We start from the raw sequence: 26588 nt of genomic DNA on the forward strand, positions 1-26588 counted from the left end.
TATGTACATGGTTCTGTAACTCTAGCATGCGAGTATTATTTCTAGTTTCTAGCTTCTGCTGTTTAATTAGTTGAGGACATAGTCCTTCTCTTCTTCAAAGAGAAGCTCCTACCACCAATCCTCATCTCATGCAAAGACTGTACTTCACCCTCATCATGATCCACAAATCTTCTTGAAGAAGAAGCTGTCTCGGAAGAACTCTTCCGATGATCCTTTGTAAAGGACTCACTCTCACTTGAACTCTCTTGTTCCAAAGGTTCTTTCCCCTTGTCTTCATAAGAAGTCCAGCTACTCTCCCCATCACTGCTATGTTCTTTGGGAGATGATGCATCACTCAATGTGTGAAATACAGCGACGCTCTTTTTCTTAGCTCCTTGAAAGTGGCTTCTTGATTTCCCATCGTACAAAGGAAGAAGAGATTTTGACCTTGAGGTGATCCTATCCCTTCCCAAACTATAGGTTGTTGATAACTTCCTCTGGATGCCTTCCCTTTCTTGTAACAGACTGCCTAATTTCTCAAGCGCCTCATTGTCGGCCACTGCTTCATTTGCTGCCTTTTGCTCAAGTTCTGTAATTGTCCTATCGAATGCCTTCTTTTTAAGTCGAAGAGAACGCTGAAATTAGGACAAAAAGGGTAGCAAACTAGTAGAAGCATCTCTGGTCATTGTTAAAACATAAGCAAAGGCAGAGTAGCTGAATATACAAGGATACAAAACTCACTCGTTTTTCAAGAAAAGTACCAAGGTTTTGACCTTGAACCTTCTTTTTACTCCAAAATATACAACAGAACCGCACAAGTCCAGCTAGTAGTACCAAGATTACAGATTCAAAGAGCAGGAACAAGAGTATTGCCCTTTGACTACCTGAAGATGATTAAGTAAGACTAACTTGACCTTCAAGTTCAAAATTTACAATAACAGCATATTCCAAGTCATATAGAATCACTACTAATTACCTGTGTAGATGTTGGCAAGCTTCGGCCTTACTTGGGAGCAGCTAGACATAAACTTTTGACCTATGTTTTAAGAAAAAAAATTATGTTAACTAGAAATCTATGAGAAAAATTAGAATTGTGCCATTGTGGAGTTGGTTCTTACGCATAGAACGGCATGCCAGTGGGTTTCCGGTCTCTGCAATCATTGATGAAAAACAAATGGTCATTATATTTGTCCTTACATATTTGCGGACTTAAAAAAATAGCACAAAAATTGTTGAACAATAATCTTACTTGAAGCAGCAACAAAGGCAAGAACAATCCTTTCGTCCAGTATAAAATGGTGGAGATCACTATGAGAAATCAAGGATGAGAATTGAGCACCTGGTAAAATAAACCACTGGAAGCATTTAGAGTGCTAGCAAAGCAGTGAAAATGGTATGTAAAAAGTAGCAGGGGAGCACTGAAATTACCAGGATATCTTCCAGACCAGTAGATGGACCCGGTTGCTGGAACATACAAGGTAAAGACTACACCTTTTGGTTTCAATGCTGAAACAAATGTATATTCACCTACTGTGTGACTGATCTTCCCCTCCATTTCAGTCTGAGCAATATAAACTGCAAAGCCAGTGCAGTCAAGAAATGGAGTGACTTGGATAACTGAATTTATTGCAGCTGCTTTCGAGAATTTCTTAAGAACCCCAGTTGGCGAAAATGTATATAGGTACCCATCTAAGGAGCCAATAGATATCCAACCTGTAAAAGTGTATAAAGTAGCAGAAAGGCAAATATGTTAACTGGTTATAATGACCAAGATCAACCTGAAAATGACTTCATACAAAAGAGTTACCATTAGAATCGACAACAGGTGTGTGATCTGCTGTACTTAGTGGCCCAATAATTCCTTCCCACAGCACATTTCCTGAAGAAACATCTAGTGCCAACAAACGAGCCTTGGTTGGAACAGAAATATACAACCGACCATTGTTTCCAGGAGTTATAGAGAAAACTTTCTCATATGAACTTAAATCCTGGATCCATTTGAAATGAGGACTACGAATAGATAAAGAGTACAGTTCTCCTGCAGTATTGGATATCTGCAAATCAAAAAGGGGAAATGTGCATGTTTAATGTTTGCCACACTGTAAATTGTTCATCTGACAAATAAAACTGAAAGATTAACACAGTTATGGCACCTCTCATAAATTATACACATTCTTCATAGACAAAGGTTCATATTATTTGATTTCTCAATTAAAGATTGTATTGTAGTCCTCTTTTCAGGTCTGTATTGTTTGCATCTATTTTTCGCATCATGTTATGTGCAGAAATATTTAAGAAAATTAAAAGGGACGAGCAGACCTTACATATAGACTAGCCTCACATTGATCAATCACAGGGACGGAGTTAAAGTAACAATCTGCAATGTTCTTCCTACAACCCTGTTGATATCCATGTTGATCGATCACTGGTCCAGCACTCCAGAGCAACTGTCCACGCGACGTGTATGCAAAGAGACCCCTACGCCTAATGTTTACATACACAGATGAACTTACTGTGCTAACTGCCAACCCAACAATCTCACCATCTCCTTCTTTAGTTGGTTCTGTACTGAGTAAAACTTCTGCAGATGGTTTAGAAGTTCCATTGTTGAACAAGCTCACCTGAAGCACCCTATTATTATCTGCAACGAAATACATCTGAAAAGAGTTGCAAACGTCAACAACTTTACAAAACCAAATTGATAGTATATTAGACATTTCCCATTTTTGTAACAATATCCTATATTAAAATGTTCAACTAAATCTTTCGAGTTCTAGTGGTGCTCAAGTGCTATAGTAGTGCTCCAACTTTCTCGAGTAATGTTCCAATAACTACTATAAGGACTCGAAATTTGCAAGAACTCTTTGAAAATCTCATACATTTTCTTTACCACCATGAACTGGAGGCATATCAAAACTGCAAGTATAATTCAAATGCAGGATCCAAGCAATAGTCCCATTACTTTCAAATGCGAGCAAATCTTTCTCAGAGCAAGCATAAACTTTCCCATCATGACCAATCAGAGGCCTCGAAAGTCTACGATAACTAATTTCCTTACCTGAAACAAAGCATCCATCAATGAATAAGAACCCTAACCCTATGAATAGCCTAAGGTTTTAGTAGAGCATATACAAAATGAACACACAGAACTTCAGTACCAGGCTGAGAATGGGTTAAAGCCAAGAAGACCAAGAAGCTCAGTAACACCAGAGATGGGAACATCGCCATTGTAGAGAACTAGAGATTGAAGAGGAGAGAACAATGTATCAGTGTGACAGTGATAGAGGACATGAAAAGTTTTAACAGTTACTTTTAACTGCTCCATGACGTGGGGGACAAATATGAAGAGCAGCACTGGATGAAAAAAACAGACGACGTCGTAAAAAGCATATTCCATCCTCCCGCGTAGGAAGCGCGTCCAACAGACATTGGTGAGGCTGTAAATTAACAAAACACATAGGGATAAAATTGTCTTTTCCTGACACACCGATCTGTCAACGGCTGAAATCCGGGAACATTGGGCACATATCCTAATATTTTGTAAGAGTATATTGTTTTGCACAAAAAAAAAAACGCCCGGTAACGCGCGGAAGATGTCGGGTCCGAGCTTAAAACAAACCGGTACGTTGTCAAAAAGACTATTTTACCCTTTGTGGATTTAAAAATAGCCAGTCAAATCCCAAAAGAGCACCGCTTCATAAAACCTTATACGACGTCTTCAGACATGTCGTTTCTCTTTTCATGGGTGCTAAACCCTTTCGTTTTTGCCCTCTCTTTTCTTGTTTGCAATCTCTGAAGGAGAAAGTGCCCACAGCCCACCACAGGTAAAGCTCCAATCTTTCTCAGCTTTATTTTCACTACATATGATTTACTTCCACTTTATAATGGATTTGTTTTTGTGGGTATAGCTAAAACCTTAATTTTCTGATTTGCAAAGCTAATTTGTGTTGGTGGTTCAATCTGGTTTTACATTATGCTGTGTGAATATGTATTAGATTTGCGGTGTTGAAATTTTGATCCGTGATTCTTACCCTTATTTGGGATTGGATGCTGTGCTTGTTAAACCCCTCATAAACCCTGTTGCTTATTTTTGTGAATGACTTTCGGGTATTAATGGGTTTTGTGTTGATTAATATTGGAATGATGGGTCCTCTGATTTCAGAGGGTTTTCTTTTTTAACTCTAAATTGGATTTATTATAGAACAACTAAATGAATGAGAGTTCTTAGCTCTGAAGCCAATTCCAAGTTGTCTTATCCAGATGGATTTTTCCTCTGAAAATTTTGCATTTTCTTGTGTTTAGCAGTCTTTTCGATGAAATGAATGACATGCAAGTTACATTGCATGGAACTTCATGATATTGTCTGTAGGCATTTAGTTTGCTAATAATGCGGTCAAAAACTTTGTGTACCAATTTCTATGTTTTGTTTTGGCTGTGTCTTAGTTGAAATGGTTGGTATAGTTGTTTGCAGGAGTGTGGCATTGTTGACATGACCATAGTGTGCTTCTCATTGCTTACCCGTGTAGTCATGTGGTTTAAGATTGCTCTGTTCACTGTTTGGAAATTGCCAATTTATTGCAGAGGGTTGAATTACGAAATCGCGTAAAAGTTTTGCGGAATGGCAACTCAGGAAACTGGAGAAGAAAATCAGCAAACTGCAAGTTCCCAATCTGTTGGTTTCATCGGAGCAGTGGAAGCAAAGTATAGGCAAATCAAAGAGCATGCAGAGACCTATCCTTATGTGTGGGCTTCCTACAGTGTTGTATATGGTGGTTTGGCCCTTTGGACTACCTACAGATGGAGAAAGCTTCGAAAAACTGAGGATCGAATACGAGCTCTTCAGGAGACATTACGCAAGCATCATGCAGCTGAGGAGCGTGCAAGTGCAACCGTTAGCTCAAGCACAAATCGGACCCCTGCCACCCCAGTTCCAAAGGTCTCTCCACCATCTGTTGACAAAACTTCTTAGTACGTAGTGAAGTTATTGATCCCCAAATAGTGAAGATCAATCAAGATTTTGTTCAGCTTTAAAAAAAAAATTAAAAAAAAAAATTTCTACCAACTTGAATACAGATTGCTTGGTACGGATGTAGCTGATAGTTGGAGAGTGCAGATGTTTAATGTTATAGGATGAAAAGTTAGAAACTGATATTCATTGCCTTTAAGCAGAAGAGGATACTAAATGCAACATGTCATCCTCATTTTTCTTGATGATGATTTCCCCAAGTTAATAGGGGTTTGTATTGATGTCCCAAAGAAAAGCAGAAACTATGTAAACTGAGTTCTGAGGTTGCAGACCTGCAGTAGCTCAATGTAGCTATCCTTGCTTTGTGAGGTACTAACCTTTATCAGAACAGATGAAAAGGACATATTACAACTCAAATAAATCTGAATTTAGAAGACAAGCATATCTTGTCGGGAGAAGAAACACAAGTCTTGTTCATGGTATTTGTTTAGCTTCTGGGCTATTATTTTCATGTGTTCTCCATTTTGCCATGTGTTTTGGCCTTGTGCAGGTAGGAAAAAAAAGAAGAAAAATTCCTCAAGAATTTTTGGAAATGATTGATCGAGAAGTATAACTATTTAATACATTCATATGAACAGATGTGAATATTCTTTAGTATGCCAAAGAATAAATCAGATTACAAGTATAAATCTCCAGATTATATTCTGAGGCCACTACTCATCTGTGACTTGCAACCTGACCACCTTATCTTAATCACTATCCAAAATGATTGAACCTTGCCACCAACGTAAACTGCTAGAGATCTAGAACCCTCCGCTTTCTGTCTACCTAAAGTGTGTTGAAAAACAATGACAGTGTGAGGCCTAAAAGGGGCTGATGTTGCCTGCCAATTTCAACAAGATCTCAGGAACAAGGCGCCTTCTAGGGGGTGCCGCAGCATCTTGCTCAAGAGCTTCCATATCATTGGCATGTATTACAGCAACTAGTTGGTCAAACAAATCATCTTTACCACCTCTTAAGGGATCCTGCAAATGCAGAAAGTTAAATCCTTCAGGTTTCTATAACTGTCGAGTGCACAAATACAAGTAATGATAGAGGCTACAAGTTGGTGACAGTGACGATTGTACAAGGCCACATCAGAAACTTACTTGAAGGAACAAGTCTGTATGGTTCTTTCCATCGTATAGTACCAAGTCAGCTTGAGCTCCTACCCTTTGAAGAACATTTACAAAAAATTTACTGCAAACAGTAACACATTAGGTTTTGAAAATATAATATACTGTTATAAAAATTTCAGAAAAAAGTAAGATTCCAGATTTGTCAATATAGAGTGGTGGAAGTTTTAGGCTACATGAATGCCACATAACTTTGAATGTCTTAATTCAACCACATAAATTGTTAAAGAACAATATGAGTTGGGACTAGACTTATTCAATATGTTTTCTAATAGGATTTAAGCATACAATTTATACACCATGTACACAGGAGCATCAGTTAGCATCAGTTTCTTTTATTTTATCAAGACAATTTTAACCTGGCATCTGATGGTATCGAATAATCTGCAGTTCCATGGAACAGAGTGATAGGAGGCAGGATAGAAATAGCATCTTTATTGCTTGGGTCCTGTACTCTAACTTCAGGAGAAAATTGATGCAAGGATTCTTCACCTTCCATGATGCTGCAATGACACATGAAAACAATAACTCCATGAAGTAAGGAAGACGATAAAATATAAGGCAGAAACTGTGCCAATGAATGGCTAGCAAAATGTCACACAGTAAGTACCTTAAGAAAATGGATCGACAGAGTCCACGACTATCGAAATGGTCAACTAAATTAAATAAATTGTACCTGTTTAGAGAAAATATACACACTATTAGCTGTCAGTCAAAAAGATAGATCAACTATAACAAAGCCAAATGCCCAAAAGTGATCATTAGTCATGCATCATGAATTCATGATGCCACACATTGCAAAAGTTATGTGACGAAACTGCAAAAGTATATGAACTCATGGAAAAATTTCTGCTATTACTACACTCCTCCCTATTCGAACACATTGGATCAAATAGAGAGACCTTTCCCATTCATCTTTTTTTTTCCTCCAAATACAGTATACCCGAAGTCCCCACTCATATTAGTGTAACAAATGAACTTTACCCGCCAGATAAACCAAAGTAAGCCTTTATCTGAGAGACACTCCAATAAATTATCTCTTCCTTCTTAGATTCTCTGATAGCTTGCTCCAAAAGAGCACAAGAGGAAATATGTGCACCAGCGGATTGCCCCATTAGATAGATTCTACTCAAGAAAATCACAAAAGGACCAATGTGAAAAACTTAATCACACATTTACAACTTACAAGGTTGTATGAGCAAATGAAGACAAAAATAATAACATTTTTACCTGTCCGGGTCACCTCCATAGTCTGCTATATTGTTGCAGATAAATGATATACCATTAGAAGCATCTTCAACCATGTCACTAATGGTACCCTGGGGAAAATTTCTGCATATATCATATGATTCACATCAACATCATTTGCAGGGTAGAGAACAGACTGAAAGTAAATAGTATATACTTGATGGTTGGATGTGATACAGAAAATAGTAGTATTATTACTACCATGTCCCTTCAATACGAAGTGCCTAATATTCTTCCAAATACTTCTGTCACATAACCATTTCCATGCGCCTTAAATTAAAAAAATTACCTGTAATCAATGCATGCCACTATGATGTTTCTTTCAGCCAACTGCAGACCTAAAAGAGAACCCCATGCTTTATACCTAAACCACCATGAAACTGTAGAAACTTAATGTCAAATAACTAAACAAATGGCTACACAAACCTAATCAGAAACTGAGTTTTATTATGCTTCGCATAACATGTGGAAAGAATAGGACATTAGCATCTCAACGCCTTATATATGAATACATGAAAGAACAAGAGATTTCCGGTAACTGTTGGTTTCCTAATTCAGTACTTTCATCTATATAAAACTCACCCAATAATCCAGGCTCCGCCAGTTACAAACACCACAACTGGCTTTTTCCCATCAGTATTTTTCGGCAAATATAGATCCAACCTGTGTGCATCTCCATAGTGAAAATAGATTCACAAATAAAGAACCACACCACATGACCTTGAACAAAGTTCACCTACCTATTTCTTGGTTGATCTCCATAAACAATACTACGCCGCACCTGGCTTGAAAAGTAATAACAATATGCAACTGCAGAATCAAACAAAGAAATGCTATCAAGAACTCTTATTATCTATCTGGCATATAAAAAAGAATATATCCCCAACATTTATAAAGCAATACACATAGACAATCTCGTAACTAATAAAATGAACAGGTAGTTAGCGACGCAGACCTTGAAGAAATCCAGGCATTAGTAACATTGTATAACAATAAGGAGCAAGTAACCTTGTGATCCACCGGTAGCCTACCCTGAATGAAAATAAATGATTAGAAACAACTCAAAATATTCCTAATTAACACTAATACAACCAATCATTTCCAATCAAACACAATTTCAACAAATCTTCATCATCTAAGAATCAACACTTAGATTGGATAAACGAGCTAGGCTAGGCTTTGGAAGAGAGAGTACCCGAGGTATTGAAGAAGCGTGAAGCTGAGGCTAGTCACCAGGTAGGTCTCCTTGGCCGCGTGACCTATATCCCGGCCGAACGAGTTCTGCCGGCTCGGACTCGGAGTCGCAGGCGAGGGAGAGCCGAGGTGCTTGGCACGGAGGCGCTGGCTGGTGCTGGCAGCAGAGGCGGGAGGATAGCTGAGGAACTTGGAGAGGAATGGCCTGGTCTCCATCTCCATCATCTCCTCCGCCGCCGAGGACGAGGATTGCCGGAGGATCGCCGCGGGGTTCATATTAATTACCGGAGAGAGATGAGGGAGGTTGTTTGTGGTGGCTGTGAAGGTGAAATTGAGGGGGTGAAGATTTTTTTTGGCGGTGAAGTTAAATACGGTAAGAAATAGTTTCAAAGTTGAAACTGTGAAGGTGTTGGTGGTGAAGAAGAGACCAGGCCTCAGACTCGCTCGGAAAATTTTAGAAGCACAGAGAGCTGTTTCTCTCTCTCATTTCTTTAGAAAAAGTGAGAAATTATTATATACACCACACACATATCCCACGTGAGCTATCCTTGATATTATTTGTCAATTTGTACTGACATTATTGCTGATTAATTTATATATATAATTATTTAGTAGTATTAGACCACGTTTGAATTAACTAAAAACTCACTTTTTCATATTTCTTATACAAATTAGGACATAAGTCCGAGCCCAAAGAATAAGTAAAACAAAACTGATTAATTAATGCAAAAATATCTAAAATATCATTTATTTTTGTGAAAATTTTCAAATAACACTCATAGATCTAACATATTTCTCTCTTCTTGTTATTTTAGTTTTTCCGACAAATTTAAGTTTCCAAACTACCGATAATTTAGAGGTGAGTCAATATATAAAGTTGTTCCTTATGTCATGGGCTTTCATTTAAGTACCATATTACATATATTTTGAGAAATTTTGAATTTTTCTCATAAAAAAACCACAGTAATAGTTAGTTTCTCAATCAACAGTATAAGCTAGATTTATAGTCGACAGTAGCAGATATCTTCCAAGTCAACAGTAGTAGTTAGATTAATAGTCGACAGTAGCAATTAGATTTATAGTCGACAGTAGCATGTACCTTCCAAGTCGACAATAGCAGTTAGATTCATAGTCGTCAGTAGCATTTAGATTTATAATCGATAGTAGCATGTACCTTCAAAGTCGACAGTAACAAGTGCCTTTGAAGTCGACAATAGTAGTTAGATTCATAGTTGACAGTATGAGTTAGATTCATAGTCGACAGTAGCATGTACCTTCAAAGTCGACAGTAGCAGCTAGTTTTTAACTCGATAGTATTAGTTAGTTTTTATAGTCGACAGTAGTAGTTAGTTTATGTAATCAACAGTAGCCGATAATCTCTTCATTGATAGTAGCAAATATTATGGATCAAAGAAGGGTAAAAAATAATTTATTTTATGACATATGTCAACTTGCCATCATTTGGTCTTTATTTATAAATTTTAGTCCTTATTTGTTTTATCAAATTAAGTAGTGAGTTATTTGTAAACTAAATTGTTGTCTGATACTTTTAAGCAGTTTATTAATTTTTATATGTAAATAAACTTTTGTTATTTTCACCGCATGTATATTAATTATACAATGACGTAATATAATTGATTGGTACATCACACGTTAATGTTACGCAGGTGCACGTTACTAAAAAAACGGTGACTATTATAAAGCATTTTTCCACGTGGCGCTTTTTGGATCGGAGAGGAGGTCCCACCATAATCATTGAATCCTTTTGTATTATTATTATAGTCGAATAATTAGGACCAAAATGGGAATAATTAATAATGACGAACGTGATGACTAGCTGTGACCCAAAGAAGGAAATGTTAAGGTATCTCTCTGCTGAGATTTCCAGTTGATTAAATCTGACCACCACCTGCTATTAGGTCAAGTTTTGGACCTCAAATTCCGATAGGAGGCGATAGCTAGTTAGCTGCATGTCCATGTCGCGAAACGAACCATGTCATCAAACCACCACAAGTAGTTGTATGTTTGCGTTGTCGTGTTACGTTTACAATATCAAAGAGCAAGGCTCTAGAAATCACAAGCAGTCGTGTTGGTAAGAGTCGAGATATGAATTCCACATTTCCGGGATTGGATCAGGCCTGAAAAGGAAGTGGAGAGGTAAAGGCTGAACTTCCACCTTAAAATGCGGCAATTAGTTGCAGGATTAGCAGCATAACTGTCTTCCTGCTTCTGGAAATCTGGAATGTACATATCAGAGTGTACAGCAAACTGAGCTCAATCGCTAAGATAATATGGAAGATGGTCACTTATTCACTCAGCAAGACAACTGTCGGGTTGACATTGTGTACTGAACTACTGATTAGAACCAGAAAACAAATATGGCAATGCTATGTCAATTGCTAGCTAGCAGTACCTACCTGGCTATGAAGCAATATTTTCATACGTAAAAAGTTCTATCACATAAATTGTTAGTTCGAAGTGGAACTAAAATTCAACACAGCCTCAGTGGAGATACTTTCTACTTTATCCATGCTAGAATCCAAATGAACATTTGCTGATCCAAATATATCTCTGACAACAGGTTTTTCTTTAGATAACGAGCATTCAAGAAAATTTGCATTTCATATTAGCTGCCTCTCTAAATCATTCTCCCTCTTGTCTCTACCTTAACCACCATCTCTGAACTGTGGAAAGGGGAGGCTCCAAGAATGGCGCCCAGCGGTGGATGAATGGATGAACAGTCCTCCCTATCTTAGTCCACACACTCAGATGGTAGGCAGAAGTCCCTGGAGCATGATACATGAGCTTCAGCAACTGCAAAACATGTCAAAAAGAAAAAGTATCACCACCTCGCAATTTTATATACAAGCAAATACACTTTAGACACTTTCTGACTCTACAATGGCAGATATTAGAGTTCATTTTACACACAATAACCACCTAAACCTACAGTGTGGACAAACTCAACTTCTAACCTCATTGGTTAATGAGAAGAATAATGTTAAAAAGTAATTAGTAAGGCAAGTTGGATGAACTTGGTGCACAAATTTAACGCATGTGTGTGCGTGTAAGTGAGGGTAGGAGGGTGAACATGATAACACAAATGGAACAGCTTTAACCCCAGAAAACAGAGATGTCATTCCATATTACCTGCCAATACATGACTGTCTGTATAATGTTCCGCTGCCACCTACGAGAATAAACTAAAAATTTAGTAATACATCCTAAAAACAAGATAGTAAAATATCGTCAAGAACAAAACAAAAGACAATGGTTCCAAACAACTCACGAGAACAGCGATATAATTAAAAGGAAGCCATTTCCAATCTCAACATGTGAAGAGAGTATGCTGAGGGTAGTTGTGTTTGCCTCAACCCAAACGCAAGGATCTTCCAAATATTTCCTGTTTACCATCAAGGGAAAGAGAATATGACTCCATATATTATAGAAGAAGCAATTATTTAGTTAGACTGTACATTAAACCAACATGTTAAAGAACTCCATGAATCCTGAAAGGAATCGACAAGGTAAATCCTTCAAATTACCAATTTGCCAGTCATATAATTACATTCAGAGAACAGAAGACACGATGAAAAATCATTATTTCCTTAGACGAGAATTCCAATGCATCCAATATTAGGCAACACTGTTAAACACCAAATTTCCTACCTGTACAATGAGGACTGACTAAAGTTGCGCCTTAGGAACTTGGCAACATGAACAAGAGCCCGACATAGAATGGGAATCAAGGCGACTGCAATTGAGATCATATAATTAAGCTAGAAACATCTAAGGAAATAAGTGCAACAGTGGAAGGCAGGAAAAGAAAAAGGAGAGAGGGCATGGAAATGCTCACATTTGAGAGAAAGATGGGACGTGACAAAAGTCACGCAGTATATCAAGTAGATAAAATCCTTAGAATCGACTATTATTCGAAAGTATACTTGCAAACCCTGTAAGTTCCACTCCCTCGGTTTCTGAAACAGCAAGGCTAAATCAATGATAAAACAGCAAAGACGCTATCAATTAACCAATTGAATAATAGCAAAAAGTTGGTGTTACTAAAGTTTAATATTTACCCCGTGCTGTGAGTACAATGAATAAAGAGAGGAACACGCTGTGCCCATAAAAGAAAGCCGATATGCCCTATTCGAAAGGTGCCTAGGCACCAATGGGAAAATCGCAAGCACAGCCACAAGAAACACCTGAAGATGAGAAAAAAAGAGTTCATATTGAGCGATAATAACAGACAATCATCTGAAATGACACTCAAAACTGGCAAGAGTAGCCAAGAGCGCTATGTTCAATACAAGACGTCTGACCAATAAAAAATGATTCATAAGGCTCACTTTTACTTCAAAGTCAACTTTCTAATATGTAAATGAGAATATGGTTTCAGAAGCAACATAATTTTAACCCTACAATCAGAAGCAAACTTTGCCTCTTGCTTGTGGAGAACAAGTATACATTAGGCGATCTTTCATTTCTACACTACGCAAATAAGTTCAGCAATCATGACAGATTCAAAAAAAAGAAAGCTCAGACAACTGAACTACAGCCTTTAACTTTTGGATAGAAGAAACAGTAAAACAAACAAACAAAAACAAAATTCTGAAAGTCAGGCTGAGAAAAATGACCAGTGTCAAGGCTGAGTGCCTTCCCAATTTTCATTGAAGCAGCTAACAAAAACCATAATGGACAAAAAAAGGTATACATTATTTTTCATATGAGTTTATCATTGTATAACCACATTCTGTATTACTGAGCGTGGTTGAAGGATGCTGAGAAACGAAGAACAAGTAGAGAATTACATAAAGTAATATAATATTTCTTGTCAAGAAACAACTGACTAGAGAAATGCTACACAAAAGAAAGTGTATGACAGCAAGTTAGGAAAAAGTACATAAAACCGGTCTTATGTCCTCACAAGTTGATTTAAATGTGTAATATATGTATAGTAAGCATGATAACTGATAAGTAGATTGGCTGTACCCAAGCATTAATAGAAAACTGAATAGTTTGGCGATCCCAACGCAGAGAAGTTGGAGGACTTGTTGGTGCGGTTCCTGATGCTCCTGATGTTCTAGAAGTTGATCCTACATACCCATCAAGTTCAACTTGCAATCAACACTTTCAGGCTACTAAATAGCAAACAAACTTGATTTCTTTTTATGACACGACAATTTGAGCTTATTAATAGTAATACTGAAAACTGATTGCATTTCAACCTGCACTGTCATTTGTAGACCGGGACGATGACGACGATGAGGATGGCCTCTTTGGCTTAGAAGGACTCCCGCTGGACATTGCATCCACCAGAAGTTCAGAATCCTGTTTATCACATCCAAGTTCCTAACTTTGTCAATATGCAAACAAGTGGGTGCAGATAACTTGAAACACCGTTCGACATTCAATCAATAACTCAGCATGTAAAAATCACCAAAATTCTAGTAACTCCATACTTACAAAACAGAACGAAAACAATTATGGGGAAGCGCATACATGTCCATAAACTAAAGGCAAATCCTAAGCTCAATCACCCAATTCACAGAAAAACATAGCAGTAACAAAATCATCACTCTGACTAGAACAAAACAAAATCAAAATTCTTGAGAAACAAACAAACCCAGTTCCAAGTTCCAACCTTTCTATAATTCAGAGAGAATAAAAGTCAATTAGAAAACCCAATAAGCAAAACAGAAACAAAACCCCCCATAAAACCCGAATCCCAGATTAAAGCTCCAAACATTGAAGAAGCCAGATGATGAGATTGAGATTGGGACTCACAATATAGCGCTTGTAGAACTTCTGCTTGAAATGGCTGATGACCTCAGGACTGGAGGACATGTGTGGAGGGATGAGGATGTTGGCCCAGTAGTCGGCCCATCTGGGGTCGTTCTCGTAGTCGTAGGCCGCCGCCGCTATCTTCTTCAGCTTCTGTGAGTCGTCTCTCTCCTCCCCCATTCTTCCGAGATTAAGATCGCGACAACCAAAGACTTGTCTTTAATGTTTCTCCTTGTTTGTTCTGTCCCTCTTCTCTTGTCTTCTCAACTGAACTAATTCTCTCTACACTCTTCTGTATGTCTTCGATTCTCTCTACACTTCTCGGCTTTTTACGACGTCGTTTTGATCACCCTTGCTTTTGAGGTGAATTGGGCTTTTGGAAATTATTTTGTTAAATTCGGTCGATTTGGTTCGGTTTCTTTTAGGAGACCACATTATGATCATAGTAACTTTCGCATGCTTTTACTGTAGTGAACGTTCGGTTCAATTTCATGATAGACAATGAATCCAAATTGGATATAGTTTTAAACCTTAGCATCGCATTTTATGTAGCTTTTTCTCTTCTTCGATTTGATTCCAAATTGATTGTAGTAGAGCGGTAAAGTTGTGGTTAAACTAATAGTAAAACGAGTAATTATTATATGTACTCACCACAACACGTGACACTGTCATATGGTGTACACATCCAATCATATTAGATCATGATATAATTAACATGTACGCGGTGAAAATGGTAAAAGTTTATTTATATATAAGAATCAATCAGAAACAATCACAATTTAAAATAAACCAATAACATTAAAGAATACACCACGTGAGATATGTAGCGAGTATATTATAATAATTTCTCTAATAAAACAGGACAAATAGTGACTAATTTTGGTATGAGGAGTTTATTTGTGACCAAGGTTCGAAAAATCGTCAAGTGCTTTTAGGGTGAATAACTGCCTTGGAGCACCTAGGCGGCATCGTAACTGCATTTGCATTACTCTTTGTTCGGGAAGATTGAATCAAAAGAAACTTGAGGGGGTATATATTGCTTAATTGAGGATAAAAAAATTTCTAAACACAGTTACAAGCACTGTGGCATAGTCCACAACATCCAACATCCTCCTCTAGCAATATGATTCGTAAAACTATGGACCTCACACCGCTTTCAAAAAAAATACCATGAAGCTTTCCTCTACTCTATGGCTACCATTCTCTCCCTCTTTCAGTCTCAAACTCTTTTCGGAAAGAGTATTCTCCCCTCTTTAATTAATTACCAGATATGCAGTAATGAATCTAAACTTCTAGCTTGCACGAAAATCTTTTAGAAGCTTGAATCAATCTGACAAGCTTTGCATTACTGAGCATGCTGGTTACTTCTGCATCTTCTTCTTCATTTAACACTTCATGGCTTCCTCCTCCTGATAACATACCCTGAATCTTTAACCTATTTTCGAGTTCAATGGCTTCACTTCTTTTTCTTATAACATTCCCAAAGCATAGGTATCTCCCGCCTGCTCCATTGTCCATGGCTTCGTAAACAAAGACGTGCGCCTCTGCAGCCTTTTCCACATCCTCAATGGCTAGGTGACCATTTTTTAGCATATCCTTCCCACCTATAAACACATCACAAAAGCATTTTCAGAAATTTGTTGTTAATTGCTAAATGAATTAACATGTCTATCAAGATGTAGTTGGTAGTTGCCTTTGAGATAGGGTATGGAGCTGTCCTGGCAAGCACTTGAGTCCATGAGAAGGCCAGGGCAAACTGTCACAAGATTGACTTTCATTTCCTTCGCCTTTCTCCAACAAGCCATCTCTGCAGTGGTCTTCCCCAAAGCCAGCCAAAGCTAATTTTGCATAAGAAAAGAGTGAATATAAGTAATAAATAGGATGCTCGATCGCAAACAATCGATACATATTTAGTACTGCAATTACTGTACCAAGTGATCAAATATCAAGAAATTCACCATTGACAAACCTTATTTTCTCTGCAGAATTCTACGTTGCTCCAGCTGAACTCATCAATGACCTTGTTTTCACTATCACCTGTCCAAACAGAGGCAAGAAGAGAGGAAGTGAAGATGCATCTCTTTGCATATGCTGCCCTGCCGCAAGCTTCGATCACATTCTTTGCCCCTTCAGTTTCAAGAAATGCCATTTGTCCCTAGACATGTAAATGCAATATTTATTAATGTCTGAAATAAAAAATTCTTAACGCACTATAAACTAGTCTGGCGTTACTGATCTAGTGATATTGTTCTTCCAACTTCCAAATAAAATCTTAAACTTGTTAGTTGTTACTGGTCTTCAACCAAGCATTAGATTTACAGAAGTACTTTCACCTAAACAATCCAAACATGCTCTAATCAGTATATATATGTGCCAAACTTACAGAGTAACCAGAGACACCATGTGGATCAATGAAGGAGGAGGTATGAAAAATTGCATGGCAGCCCCTAAAAGCATCACAAAGCCTATCCAAGTTCCCCATCTTTGCCACAACAACACTCTCTAGTTGGTTAATCACTTCCTCTCTCATTAGCTTCTTCATGTCTTCATAATCCTCTATCGTGCATAACATAGAGATAGAAAAGAGAAAAGTGAAAAAGAGATCATAATTTGGCAAAAACTATTTGTGGTCGTGAAAAGTTCTAGCAGGGTACCTCGGTTTTGAATGGTGACTCGAACAAGGTATCCACGAGCCAAAAGAGCCTTAGCTATGTGAGAACCCAGGTAAGAATTCCCACTGGTCACACAGACCAGGTTCTTATCTCTTGAATTATCCAAACTGCACCTGAATGCATAGTTTACACAGCTTTTGTGTTCCTCCTCTATAGAGACCATCAATGGCTTTGGCACCATCACCTCTTCCATTGCCATTGCCGTCTCCCTTCTCCTCTATCTCTCTCTTTCTGGAGTTTTATTTCATATAATTTAAACTGGAACGTAGACTTCTTTGTCGAAGTCCCATAAATAAATGCCTCCTTTATTGTTGTGGACTATGTCTGGTAGCTGAAGAATAGTAGATGAAGACACGAGGGTGGTAAGTGCCCACAAGTTAAGGCAGACATGAGGGTCATGCGTGTAACATTCTTGTTCTTTAAATTGCCAGTTTAATTTACATATCAATTTATGTCTGGCAAGTAAATAGTTAACAATGGAAACCGTTAATAGTTGATCGACAAGCTAATTGATTGATTTAGACCAGTGAGGAGTGTTTTGGCATCATCAGATATTCCATTTGGTACCATTTGGCACCATTTGGCCTTGGAGTGTTTTACTGGATTCCTTCATTCTCTACAAACAACTCTCCACAAATGAGAAAGCTTCAGAGCATGTATATCATACCATTTATATAAAAACCTCAAATAATAGCTTACGTACAATGCTGTATCAATGAACCTACCTTACAAAAGAATACACAGAAATGGGCATCCTTGCAACAAACTCATGTTAGCAGAGAACACAAAAAATCATGTGAAAAATGAGAAGATTTGCAAGAAACGAGCACAACCTTGTTCCAACACCCCAATATAGTTGGTAGAACTCTAGATTGCAACATGTGCCTTAAATTGTGTCAAATGTTCCATCCTCCAGATCTATCTATGGGTAATACAGTGTCCTGGTTTCTCTGGTCTCTACTCCAGGTACTCCGAGTTTGGTCCCCCTGCTCTCTACTCTGTTCCCGCTGATCTCTATTCCAGCTACTCCGAGATTGGTCCCCGTTATCTCTACTTTTCCAGCTACTCTGACTTTGATTAAAGTAACTCGTACTGTAATCCTGACTAGCAAATGCCATTCTTTGGAACATTCTAATTTGTGCAGACTGATCTGCAGAATTAAAAACTTCACTCTGGCCAGGTTTCATTCCGTTACTGAGATCTGAGGTATCATCCAAGGAGTCTAAAGCCCTTACCACCTGCAATGGGGATATAAATTTTAACTTATCTGCAGTACAGAACAAATGTCAGACTAGTCATATAATATTTCATACCTGTCTCATTCGTGGCCTTTTAGTAGCTGAATGACGCACACAAGCTGAAGCCGCCTCAATCATCCGAAACATTTCACTCTCAACATAATTCTTTTCCAGCCTTGGATCTGCCAACTCACTTAAATCTCCAGTTTCAACTGCGTCAGTAAGCAAAGGTCGAGCCTGGAAGAAAAGATTGGCTGTCATTCAATGTTTCAAGTATGCTAGAAGGTGTCTGTTCTAGATATTGTAGAACCATAACATTCTGATTACATAAAAGAGATACAGGTGGCAGAATAAGTTTTTCAAAGCTATCATCGCCGTTTGGGAGAATAGACTCTAACAAGAAGCCTAAAACTCAAATGTTAAATAAACCAGTTAATTAGAAGAAACAACCAAAACAATGCAAGAGTAAATGATTGTCTCCAGAAAAAAACAATTATTAAAAACAAAAGACTCTCGACGACCAACAAAAGAAAATTCAGTGCATATAGATTTACCCATTCAACAAGGCTCTCGTCTCCCAATGGTTGAGAGCCATCCACAGGCTTGCGACCGGTAATCAGCTCCAATAGTACAACGCCATAAGAATAAACGTCAGACTTATCTGTTAACTTTCCACTTGTTGCATATTCTGGAGCCATGTATCTGGACAATCACACAATTCCATCAGAACAACTCAAAAGATTGAAAATGGGGACAATCATGGTCCAAAAACTACAAATATTTACCCAAATGTTCCCATGACTCGTGTTGTTACATGTGTATTTGTATCCAATGCTAGCTTTGCAAGTCCAAAGTCTGCAACCTGTTAGTGAGAACAATTGCATCTTTAGAACAATAAGTTGCAATCAAGTAATTACAATTGGAGACTGCAAGAATGAGCTCTAGCTGCCAAGGGCGATGTTAAAAAAGCATTGTGAGCATGCAGGAATACAGCCGAAAGGCTCTTGGCAGAAGACTAAACTGAACCCGTGATACAGACTCTTACCAGCTAATTTCTATGTTTTTTCTTGATACTGGAAACAGGCATACCTGAGCTTCAAAATTGTTATCCAGAAGAATGTTTGACGACTTGATATCTCTATGAATGATGCGAGGATGGCCTGACAAACACATTAAGACCAAATATTCAGAGAGAGAATGAAAAGGAAGAGAGAGAACATGACACTATACAATACAAGGATTAATGCAGTACTAAAGGCAACTGTTGACTCAATGAACATAGTCATATGTAGTCCAATTATATGACTTGATTTTGGTTGCCATACTGTAAATTGAATATAAGAATAACAGTGCGCCATGAAGATTGTTCATTTTGAATATGTAATCTATTCTCAAATACTCTTTCTCAGTGTTATGATTACAGAGGTAATTTCAACTATAGGGCGTTGATTGATATATACTTGTAGAAACACATATAAACATAATGCTGATGACCATGGCACAGAATACGTCACTATATGTCCTTAAATATGGATGATGCCGGAACATATTTGTGTTCATTTAATTCAATGATCAATACAGCACTAAACAGTTGACATTCCAGATTATAGTTCTACATTCTTATAATCCAAGTTTATAAGAAAATGCATTGCAAACTGTAATATATAACAGGAGAAGAAGCTCACAGTCTTCATGTAAGTAAGCTATCCCATGAGCTGCACCAGCGGCAACTTTGACTCTAGTAGCCCAATCCATAACCGGCATGTCCTTGCCTGAAATTTTTCAATAGATGAAAGTTAGAGGTCAATTTTCAAGAGTTAATATATATTTTATATTTAGTGTGCAGTAGATGGAATCATATAATAATGTTCCTTTTCTAGCTTGAATAAAATGAAGAAAACCCCCCCAAGCACCTTTTCGAGATTTAGAAAATTACTGAAAATTATCAATTAAACTTCCGGAATTAGACCCAACAGGTGAGTCATCAAGATCTACAGGTTCCCAAATATTTCAGATTTTCTTTCAAATACAAAGTATGGCTCACCATGAAGATGGTAATGAAGGGTATCGTTTTGAACAAAGTCATAGACAAGCAACCTTTGATGGTCAGATATACAGTAACCCACCAGGGAAACCAAATGCCGATGGTGTACACGGCTGATGATTTCAACTTCAGCTCTGAACTCACGTTCCCCTTGTCCACCACCAATTTTTAGCTGTTTAACAGCAACTTCTCTTCCATCTTCCAGGACACCTTTGTACACACAACCGAATCCCCCTTCACCCAAAAGATTCTGTGTTGAAAATCCATTTGTGGCTTGGATCAGTTCTTCATATGTAAACCATGATCTTGAATTGCTGGCTCCAGACTCTGATTGTGCATACATAAATTCTTTACCAGAACCATTTCCAACAAGGGGAGCTGGAGACTGGGGCCTCAAAAATACAGAATCTGGACAGCAGAAGCAAGTTACATCAGTATGAATAATACATTCAACTGCACGTTCTATTAAAGCTTGCTGGGTAACTCAAAAGGTTACGTAAACAAAATTTGGCTGTACAGGTCATATAAATTTATTATGTGATAACATCAGCCATAAACTATTTACTAAGGTCCAGAGGACTAACTATCTAAAAGGCTTTTGCATAAGAGTTTAAAATTTCTAATTTCTCATGTCCTGCATCAGCAGTTCAGCACACTATGAACAATTCAATGCATAAAAAATTATTGTATTCTTTGCACATTCTATGATGTAATAAGATGTACATTGTTTAATTATGAATATATTAAAAAGACGTGTAGTTTGCAACTTTGCATTCTCTAGAGATCTGACACAGACTAACTCTCCCAATTCCTTCGGGCAGCTGCTAGAATCAATGCCTTCTCAATGAAAAAGAATGGAATACTTAAGAATCAACAGACCAACGCAAAAATGACATGATTAAAGTTGTGTGTGATCATTATATCACCTGAATTCTGGGATGAAGCAAATGGAGAAGGCATGGTGTAAAGATTTGACCCACTTTTTCTCTTCTTCTTCTTCTTAGCAAACCACACGGCCATCACAACAAGACTGAGCACCAGCACTCCAACCACAATTCCAATCGCCACGGCTCCACCAGTGTTCAATCCTTTTGCATTTCCAGGAGTGGCATTTACCGTTACATTGGCATCAGGAGTTGGCTTTGCAGTAGGCTTCTCTGTAGGAACCCCTGCTGGTGAAGGAGTCGATGAATTACTAGGGGCAGCAGGAGGAGAAACAGCAGGAGGGGAAGACGATGAGGGAACTGATGAAGAAGGCGGTGGTGATGTGGACTTGGGAGGAGTGTTGACCACTGGTGGCGGAGCAGACTGAGGATCAGATGGAGGTGGTGCAGTTGGGGAGGGAGGAGACTTTTCTGGCGCTTTTGGTGGTGGTGGAGACTTGGATGGAGGTGGTGATGGAACAGCTGGAGGAGGAGGGGAGTCAGTTGGCGGTGAGGGGTCTGATGGTGGTGTTGGGGAGGGAGGGGAGCCTCCTGATGGTGGCGGTGGGGACACATTGGACGCTGGTGCCTCCGGGGGCGGTGTAGTTGGCGTTGGAGGCGGCGGTGACGCTGCAGGAGGTGAAGCAGGAGGAGCTGGAGGAGGGGAAGTGGGAGACTTGGGAGGAGGAGGAGGAGACGCCGGGGGTGGTGAAGCTGGTGGAGGAGATGCTACAGTTGGTGGCGGGGATGATGGTACAGGTGGTGGGGGTGAGGAAGCCGGAGGGGGAGCGGCTGCGGCGGTTGGAGGAGGGGAGGAGGAGGACTGTGGAGGAGGGGAAGAGGTGTCATTGGTTGCAGAAGTGTTGGAATTTGATGGAGGGTTTGCAGAAGGTGAAGAATTTGGAGAAGGTGATGTTGTTGAGGACATTTTGGATTAAATTGAATGCAAAGTCTACCTAATTTTGGATTGTTATAGGTTCCATCAATACTAGTTCTCAAAATCCAGAGCCAAAAAGGGTCTCTTTCAGTAACAGAATCATAGATCAGCTACCATTACAAAAGCAAAAATTCGATCCCACAATGTCTGCCAAATAGTGAATTGACCACAACCAAGTAATAATGGGGCTAAAATTCTCTGATATATCAAAATGCCAGAAAACCCCCAATTCAAACTGACCTGGTAAAACTAAAGTCTTCTATACTGGTGTACTTGGTCACCAAAACTACACTGAAAACAACAGTTGAGATAAACTCAAAATCCAAGCACCACCCAATTCACAAAAAACCCTAGTCAGAACTCAGAACACAATCAACCCCTTAAAAACTGAGCAGAATTCAGATTAAAGCAGCCTACTTTATATCAAAGCTTCAACCTTTAAATTTTACTGGGCAAATGCAGCAGCACCCAGATCACCAAATCGAGCAGGGAGACAAACCCAACACGTCAAAAAGCTCCAAGAATTCGTACCTATCTATCTCGGAGATCGTCTTGGTTTGCAGAGTTGGAATCTTCTAAAAATTCCTGACAGTGTTTGTGTAGAAAGGAAGCGCTTTTTGTTTGGGGTCAGTTGAGAATGGTGGGAGAGATGTAACCCACAAACTACGCAAAGAAACGTGGGGGCGACTTAGGAACAGAGCTCCACATGCAAAAGCGCGGCAGTAGCATCCAAAAACAAAACAATGATTGTGAAAAATTACTCACAGAGCATGAGAGGGATAGCAAAAATTCTTAGTATAAGTAACGCCTTCTTAGGATGTTGTTAATTACTTAATTAGCTGTTTGCCTGTTTCTTTCTGTTTGGTTTTTTTTTTCTTAATTGAGATTTTATCTAATTAATACGATGAATTGTATCAACTAGTATGACACTTTTTTTCTTGTAATTGAATGGCAACACTTTGAGGGATATGAATGCTTACAAAAATCTACGGGGGTGAAATGTTTATTTTACATATGTTTCGATTCAGATATTAAAAGTCTGTGAACTGCGAGCGAGAGTCAAAAATTAAATGTTAAACTCGGTGAGTATAATGTGAGAAAAAAAATTGAAAAAAAAAAGATGTTTAAAAAAGTTGAAGATGAGGAAGAACTTTCATTTCCTTAAGAAATCGTCTTTAGCACAAGGCTGAGATGACCTAAAATGAATCATCTAAGCATAACATAGTTACCATACATGTATCGGATTATCGGAGTAAGGTAGTACTGCAATGTGCAATTACTATAGATACCCTCTTATTATATGTTTCAGCTCACTGCTTGAGCGGTGATCTAGTGTGAGAAGCTGACTAGATGTCTAGATTATTGGGGAGCTTATAGCCTGAGTCGTGGAGTACATATAGCGACCCCATCCGTCCAATTAGAACTCAAACGTTGTGTTTTGATTGTTATTAATTGAAATCAGAGAATGTTTAGGGGAAAGGAGGTGCAGAAATAAGAAAAGCTAACAAGGAAAAAGAAAAAATAGAAAATATGGGAGTCAAAGCTTGAAGCCGCGTAGGATTTGAATTCTAATTGCGAGTCAACCCTGAAAGTCATAATAAGTATTTGATCATGAGAGGTGATTTGATCGATGAATAATGGTGGAGATCTCATTCTCATTGATGAGCAGGAAGAAACAGTCTCAACTCTCAACTGCCATGTTGTCTCAATGTGCGCATGTAGAAGAAGCATCAATATACAAATTTTATAATCATAACAGCTTCTAAATTATTAACTTGTTGCATTTGCTTGTATCACACACAAAAAAAAAAACTTGTTGCATTTGCTTGTCATCATGTTCTTCGGGTGCTATTTGGGTTTGGGGAGTTCTTAATGAATTAAACCATCTGACTAAGTCATCATAATCTTCTACTCAAAGGCTTTCCATGTTGGTTGAGCTGATGATGGTATACAATTGGGCATCGTTGGTTGTTACTTGTTACCAATGTGTTCGATCTTTTGGTCTGATGACTCTGATCGATATTGAATTGTACTGTACTCGATGAGATCGATTTCTCAGTGTAGCTAACTGGTATATAATAAGAGTTATCTGAGAAAGCTGGTTAAAGAATTGAAAGACTGCTATACATAACATCAGAGGCGGATTCATATGAAGGGCCGGTTGGGCTGCAACCCATACAATATTTTGACAAAAAAAAACCCTATATATATATATACACACAACATATATATATATACACAACAGCCTGTAACCATACAAAAACAAAAGACTAAGAAAATTTGCTGCAAGCCTCCAAGCTCCAACCAAATTTGCTTCCTCCCTGGATCCGCTAAGTTTGTAACTCTCTCTCTCTCTCTTTGGCCTTAATTGTGTATAACAGCAAGTTGGGAACGGCAAGAGTAAAACCCAGATTGATGGTAGATGAGTAGGGCAAGTTCTGGTAAACGCCTGCTCTCCGAGCGCCGCTGTCAGATCTCCGGCTTTCGTTACCGCTGCTACCACTGCTACCACTCTTCTCCATCAGCTGCAGAGTCTCCACGCACGGTTCACTCGGCACTACTACTGCCGCCACTGTTGCTCTCTCCGCCTTCCATCTCTCCCCTACTCTGTATCACTCTTGGTTTAAAAACGACGTCTGCAAATTAAGGGCCGGCGTTCGGAGAGCAGGCGTTTAATAGACGTTGCCGATGAGTAGATCCATAGATTGGTAGTATTAGTGAGCAAAACCCATAACCAAATTATCAACAAGAGTAGTTATTGCGGTTGTTGCTGCTCGGGAAGTCGGGAGTAACATCATTGAGGGTTTGAAGTTGTCGGCGGCGTTTGTGCAGAACGTTATCACTCAAATAAGATTGCTATGCTATCTCCAAATCCTATTGCCCGTAAGGTACGTTCACGGTTCATCCCTCTCGCTTCTTCAATTTTAGGTTGTGAATTTGTGATGAAATTGGTCTAGTTAGGATTTTCAATTGAAATGAGATATGGAATTTGAGAATTACGAGTTGATTAATTTCAATTGTTGCCTAATCTAATGTTTTGGTAGAGAAATCAGATATATGTGGAGCTTTGAATAAGAAAACCATTATATCCAATTTTGATATAGTTGCGTGACTGCATGTACATAATCATGTTAATCTTAACATATTATAGTGGACGTACTTAATTTATTAATTTAGGAAAGAGCATAATTTAAGTCTTGTAGATTGAGTTGTGTTTGGTTGTTTTTTGCTTGTATTTGATGCATGATATGATAAAAATTACTGATTTTCTTTGCCAAGCACTTCAAAAAAAAAGCCATAGACATATTGAATGCTCTTCGTTTTCTTTCACTCACAAAATCAAAACTTCAAGATATGAGAGAAAATGGTTGGGATGCTAAGTTTACAAAGGTTATATCATTTTGTTGCAAATATGATATAGTTGTGCCGGATATGTATGCTCCTTACAACAACAAAAAAGGATAAAGTCTTGTGAACAAAATATCACAAATGAGCATTACTACCGAGTCAATATACTTAATGTTGTGATGGATTTTCAGTTGGCAGAGTTGGATAGTAGATTTCCAGATGATTCCTTGGAACTTCTTATTCTTAGTGCTACATTGGATCCATATGATAATTTTGCTTCATTTAAATGTAAAGATGTTTGCAATCTTGCTTCAAGGTTTTATCCGGAGGATTTTACATCATATGAGTTGCAAGCTCTAGATATGGAGTATGGGTATTTTATAGCAGATATTCGGATGGATCCAAGATTTGCCAATCTAACATCAGTGCGTGATTTATGTCGGCAATTAGTTGAATCAAGAAAAGGAGCATTCTTTTCTATGATCTATAGATTGATTTGTCTTGTGCTTACTTTGCCGGTCTCTACAACAACAATAGAGAGAACATTTTCATCTATGAACTTCATAAAGAACAGACTTCAAAACAAGATGGAAGATGACTAATTTTGGTGTGAGGAGTTTAGTCAACTAATGTTCGAAAAATCGTCAGGCGCTTTTAGGGTGAATGGCGTCCTTGGAGCACCTAGGCGGCCTCGTAACCGCATTTGCATTACTCTTTGATCGGGAAGATTGAATCAAAATAAACTTGAGGGGGTATATATTGCTTTATTGAGGATCAAAAAAAATTCTAAACACAGTTACAAGCACTGTGACATAGTCCACAACATCCAACATCCTCCTCTAGCAATATGATTCGTAAAACTATGGACCTCGCACCACTTTCAATAAAAAAATACCATGAAGCTTTCCTCTACTATAAGGCTACCATTCTCTCCCTCTTTCAGTCTCAAACTCTTTTCTGAAAGAGAATTCTCCCCTCTTTAATTAATTACCAGATATGCAGTAATGAATCTAAACTTCTAGCTTGCACGAAAATCTTTTAGAAGCTTGAATCAATCTGACAAGCTTTGCATTACTGAGC

The 26588-nt window shown here is 38.3% G+C and overlaps 7 protein-coding genes across 9 annotated transcripts in view; 1 reads left to right on the forward strand and 6 right to left on the reverse strand.

Annotated features, from left to right (window-relative positions):
• Positions 1-62: 62 nt before the first annotated feature.
• LOC126797353 (protein GAMETE EXPRESSED 3) lies at positions 63-3207 on the reverse strand. Its single transcript, XM_050523994.1, has 10 exons — positions 3138-3207; positions 2859-3037; positions 2304-2636; positions 1787-2033; positions 1408-1692; positions 1229-1318; positions 1098-1130; positions 956-1015; positions 721-863; positions 63-614 (listed from the first exon to the last, which is right to left on the reverse strand). Exons 1-10 carry the CDS (start codon positions 3205-3207, stop codon positions 63-65), a joined length of 1992 nt encoding a protein of 663 aa, XP_050379951.1.
• A 529-nt stretch (positions 3208-3736) lies between these two features.
• Positions 3737-5348, forward strand: LOC126799869 (uncharacterized). Of its 2 annotated transcripts, none has more exons than XM_050527133.1 (2): positions 3737-3803; positions 4561-5348. In XM_050527133.1, exon 2 carries the CDS (start codon positions 4598-4600, stop codon positions 4946-4948), a length of 351 nt encoding a protein of 116 aa, XP_050383090.1. In that variant the 5' UTR covers positions 3737-3803; positions 4561-4597; the 3' UTR covers positions 4949-5348. The 2 variants fall into 2 exon arrangements, with proteins under 2 accessions (XP_050383090.1, XP_050383091.1); XM_050527134.1 differs by having other exon boundaries at positions 3761-3803; positions 4441-5348.
• Positions 5349-5529: 181 nt separating this feature from the next.
• LOC126798188 (probable isoprenylcysteine alpha-carbonyl methylesterase ICMEL2) lies at positions 5530-8900 on the reverse strand. Its single transcript, XM_050525071.1, has 11 exons — positions 8564-8900; positions 8324-8400; positions 8109-8178; positions 7951-8031; positions 7658-7732; positions 7351-7452; positions 7105-7245; positions 6731-6796; positions 6480-6623; positions 6094-6184; positions 5530-5970 (listed from the first exon to the last, which is right to left on the reverse strand). The coding sequence occupies exons 1-11, from the start codon at positions 8836-8838 to the stop codon at positions 5809-5811; spliced, it is 1284 nt and encodes a 427-aa protein (XP_050381028.1). The 5' UTR covers positions 8839-8900; the 3' UTR covers positions 5530-5808.
• A 1948-nt stretch (positions 8901-10848) lies between these two features.
• On the reverse strand, positions 10849-14650 carry LOC126799005 (uncharacterized). Its single transcript, XM_050526109.1, has 10 exons — positions 14350-14650; positions 13791-13893; positions 13555-13658; positions 12642-12767; positions 12419-12539; positions 12232-12316; positions 11852-11965; positions 11713-11752; positions 10976-11376; positions 10849-10914 (listed from the first exon to the last, which is right to left on the reverse strand). Exons 1-9 carry the CDS (start codon positions 14524-14526, stop codon positions 11224-11226), a joined length of 1023 nt encoding a protein of 340 aa, XP_050382066.1. The 5' UTR covers positions 14527-14650; the 3' UTR covers positions 10849-10914; positions 10976-11223.
• A 739-nt stretch (positions 14651-15389) lies between these two features.
• Positions 15390-26588, reverse strand: part of LOC126798035 (cinnamoyl-CoA reductase-like SNL6) — an 11684-nt gene continuing 485 nt past the window's right edge. Inside the window, exons 2-3 of one of the 2 annotated variants that reach the window (XR_007672487.1) lie at positions 26377-26588; positions 15390-15490 (exon numbers count right to left, since the gene is read on the reverse strand). The exon at positions 26377-26588 is cut by the window's right edge and continues 250 nt beyond it. Coding sequence is in view for 1 of the 2 variants with exons in the window: in XM_050524853.1 (XP_050380810.1) it covers positions 26519-26588 (70 nt within the window). In the remaining variant the exon portion in view is untranslated. Of the gene's footprint in view, positions 15491-26252 lie in introns of those variants that run through there. The other variant, XM_050524853.1, reaches the window with a different exon arrangement.
• On the reverse strand, positions 15571-17361 carry LOC126798034 (cinnamoyl-CoA reductase-like SNL6). Its single transcript, XM_050524852.1, has 5 exons — positions 17001-17361; positions 16730-16902; positions 16316-16501; positions 16040-16184; positions 15571-15950 (listed from the first exon to the last, which is right to left on the reverse strand). Exons 1-5 carry the CDS (start codon positions 17215-17217, stop codon positions 15631-15633), a joined length of 1041 nt encoding a protein of 346 aa, XP_050380809.1. The 5' UTR covers positions 17218-17361; the 3' UTR covers positions 15571-15630.
• On the reverse strand, positions 17676-22798 carry LOC126798033 (proline-rich receptor-like protein kinase PERK8). Its single transcript, XM_050524851.1, has 8 exons — positions 21227-22798; positions 20301-20708; positions 19942-20028; positions 19346-19416; positions 19042-19118; positions 18811-18958; positions 18332-18493; positions 17676-18256 (listed from the first exon to the last, which is right to left on the reverse strand). The coding sequence occupies exons 1-8, from the start codon at positions 22149-22151 to the stop codon at positions 17915-17917; spliced, it is 2220 nt and encodes a 739-aa protein (XP_050380808.1). The 5' UTR covers positions 22152-22798; the 3' UTR covers positions 17676-17914.

The sequence above is a fragment of the Argentina anserina genome, chromosome 6, assembly GCF_933775445.1.
Source record: "Argentina anserina chromosome 6, drPotAnse1.1, whole genome shotgun sequence".
Classification (NCBI taxonomy): domain Eukaryota; kingdom Viridiplantae; phylum Streptophyta; class Magnoliopsida; order Rosales; family Rosaceae; genus Argentina; species Argentina anserina.

Excerpts from the sequence above, each read along its gene's own strand:
- LOC126798033 (XM_050524851.1), bottom strand. The coding sequence starts at position 22,151 with ATGTCCTCAACAACATCACCTTCTCCAAATTCTTCACCTTCTGCAAAC. Across the intron at positions 19,119-19,345 it reads ATAACAATTTTGAAGCTCAG|GTTGCAGACTTTGGACTTGC; the intron begins GTATGCCTGTTT and ends TCTCACTAACAG. Across the intron at positions 18,257-18,331 it reads AAAGGCCACGAATGAGACAG|GTGGTAAGGGCTTTAGACTC; the intron begins GTATGAAATATT and ends TCCCCATTGCAG.
- LOC126797353 (XM_050523994.1), bottom strand. The coding sequence starts at position 3,207 with ATGGCGATGTTCCCATCTCTGGTGTTACTGAGCTTCTTGGTCTTCTTG. Across the intron at positions 2,034-2,303 it reads AATGTGAGGCTAGTCTATAT|ATATCCAATACTGCAGGAGA; the intron begins GTAAGGTCTGCT and ends TTTGATTTGCAG. Across the intron at positions 1,016-1,097 it reads ACTGGCATGCCGTTCTATGC|GTCAAAAGTTTATGTCTAGC; the intron begins GTAAGAACCAAC and ends CTTAAAACATAG.
- LOC126798034 (XM_050524852.1), bottom strand. The coding sequence starts at position 17,217 with ATGGCAATGGAAGAGGTGATGGTGCCAAAGCCATTGATGGTCTCTATA. Across the intron at positions 16,903-17,000 it reads AGTCACCATTCAAAACCGAG|AGGATTATGAAGACATGAAG; the intron begins GTACCCTGCTAG and ends TATGCACGATAG. Across the intron at positions 15,951-16,039 it reads CTCCATACCCTATCTCAAAG|GTGGGAAGGATATGCTAAAA; the intron begins GCAACTACCAAC and ends ATGTGTTTATAG.
- LOC126799005 (XM_050526109.1), bottom strand. The coding sequence starts at position 14,526 with ATGGGGGAGGAGAGAGACGACTCACAGAAGCTGAAGAAGATAGCGGCG. Across the intron at positions 12,768-13,554 it reads AGTTTTCTATTAATGCTTGG|GTGTTTCTTGTGGCTGTGCT; the intron begins GTACAGCCAATC and ends TCTCATCTTCAG. Across the intron at positions 11,377-11,712 it reads AGACAGTCATGTATTGGCAG|TTGCTGAAGCTCATGTATCA; the intron begins GTAATATGGAAT and ends CATGTTTTGCAG.
- LOC126798188 (XM_050525071.1), bottom strand. The coding sequence starts at position 8,838 with ATGAACCCCGCGGCGATCCTCCGGCAATCCTCGTCCTCGGCGGCGGAG. Across the intron at positions 8,179-8,323 it reads AATGCCTGGATTTCTTCAAG|TTGCATATTGTTATTACTTT; the intron begins GTCTGCGTCGCT and ends TTGATTCTGCAG. Across the intron at positions 7,453-7,657 it reads GTGGCATGCATTGATTACAG|AAATTTTCCCCAGGGTACCA; the intron begins GTAATTTTTTTA and ends TGATATATGCAG.
- LOC126799869 (XM_050527133.1), top strand. The coding sequence starts at position 4,598 with ATGGCAACTCAGGAAACTGGAGAAGAAAATCAGCAAACTGCAAGTTCC.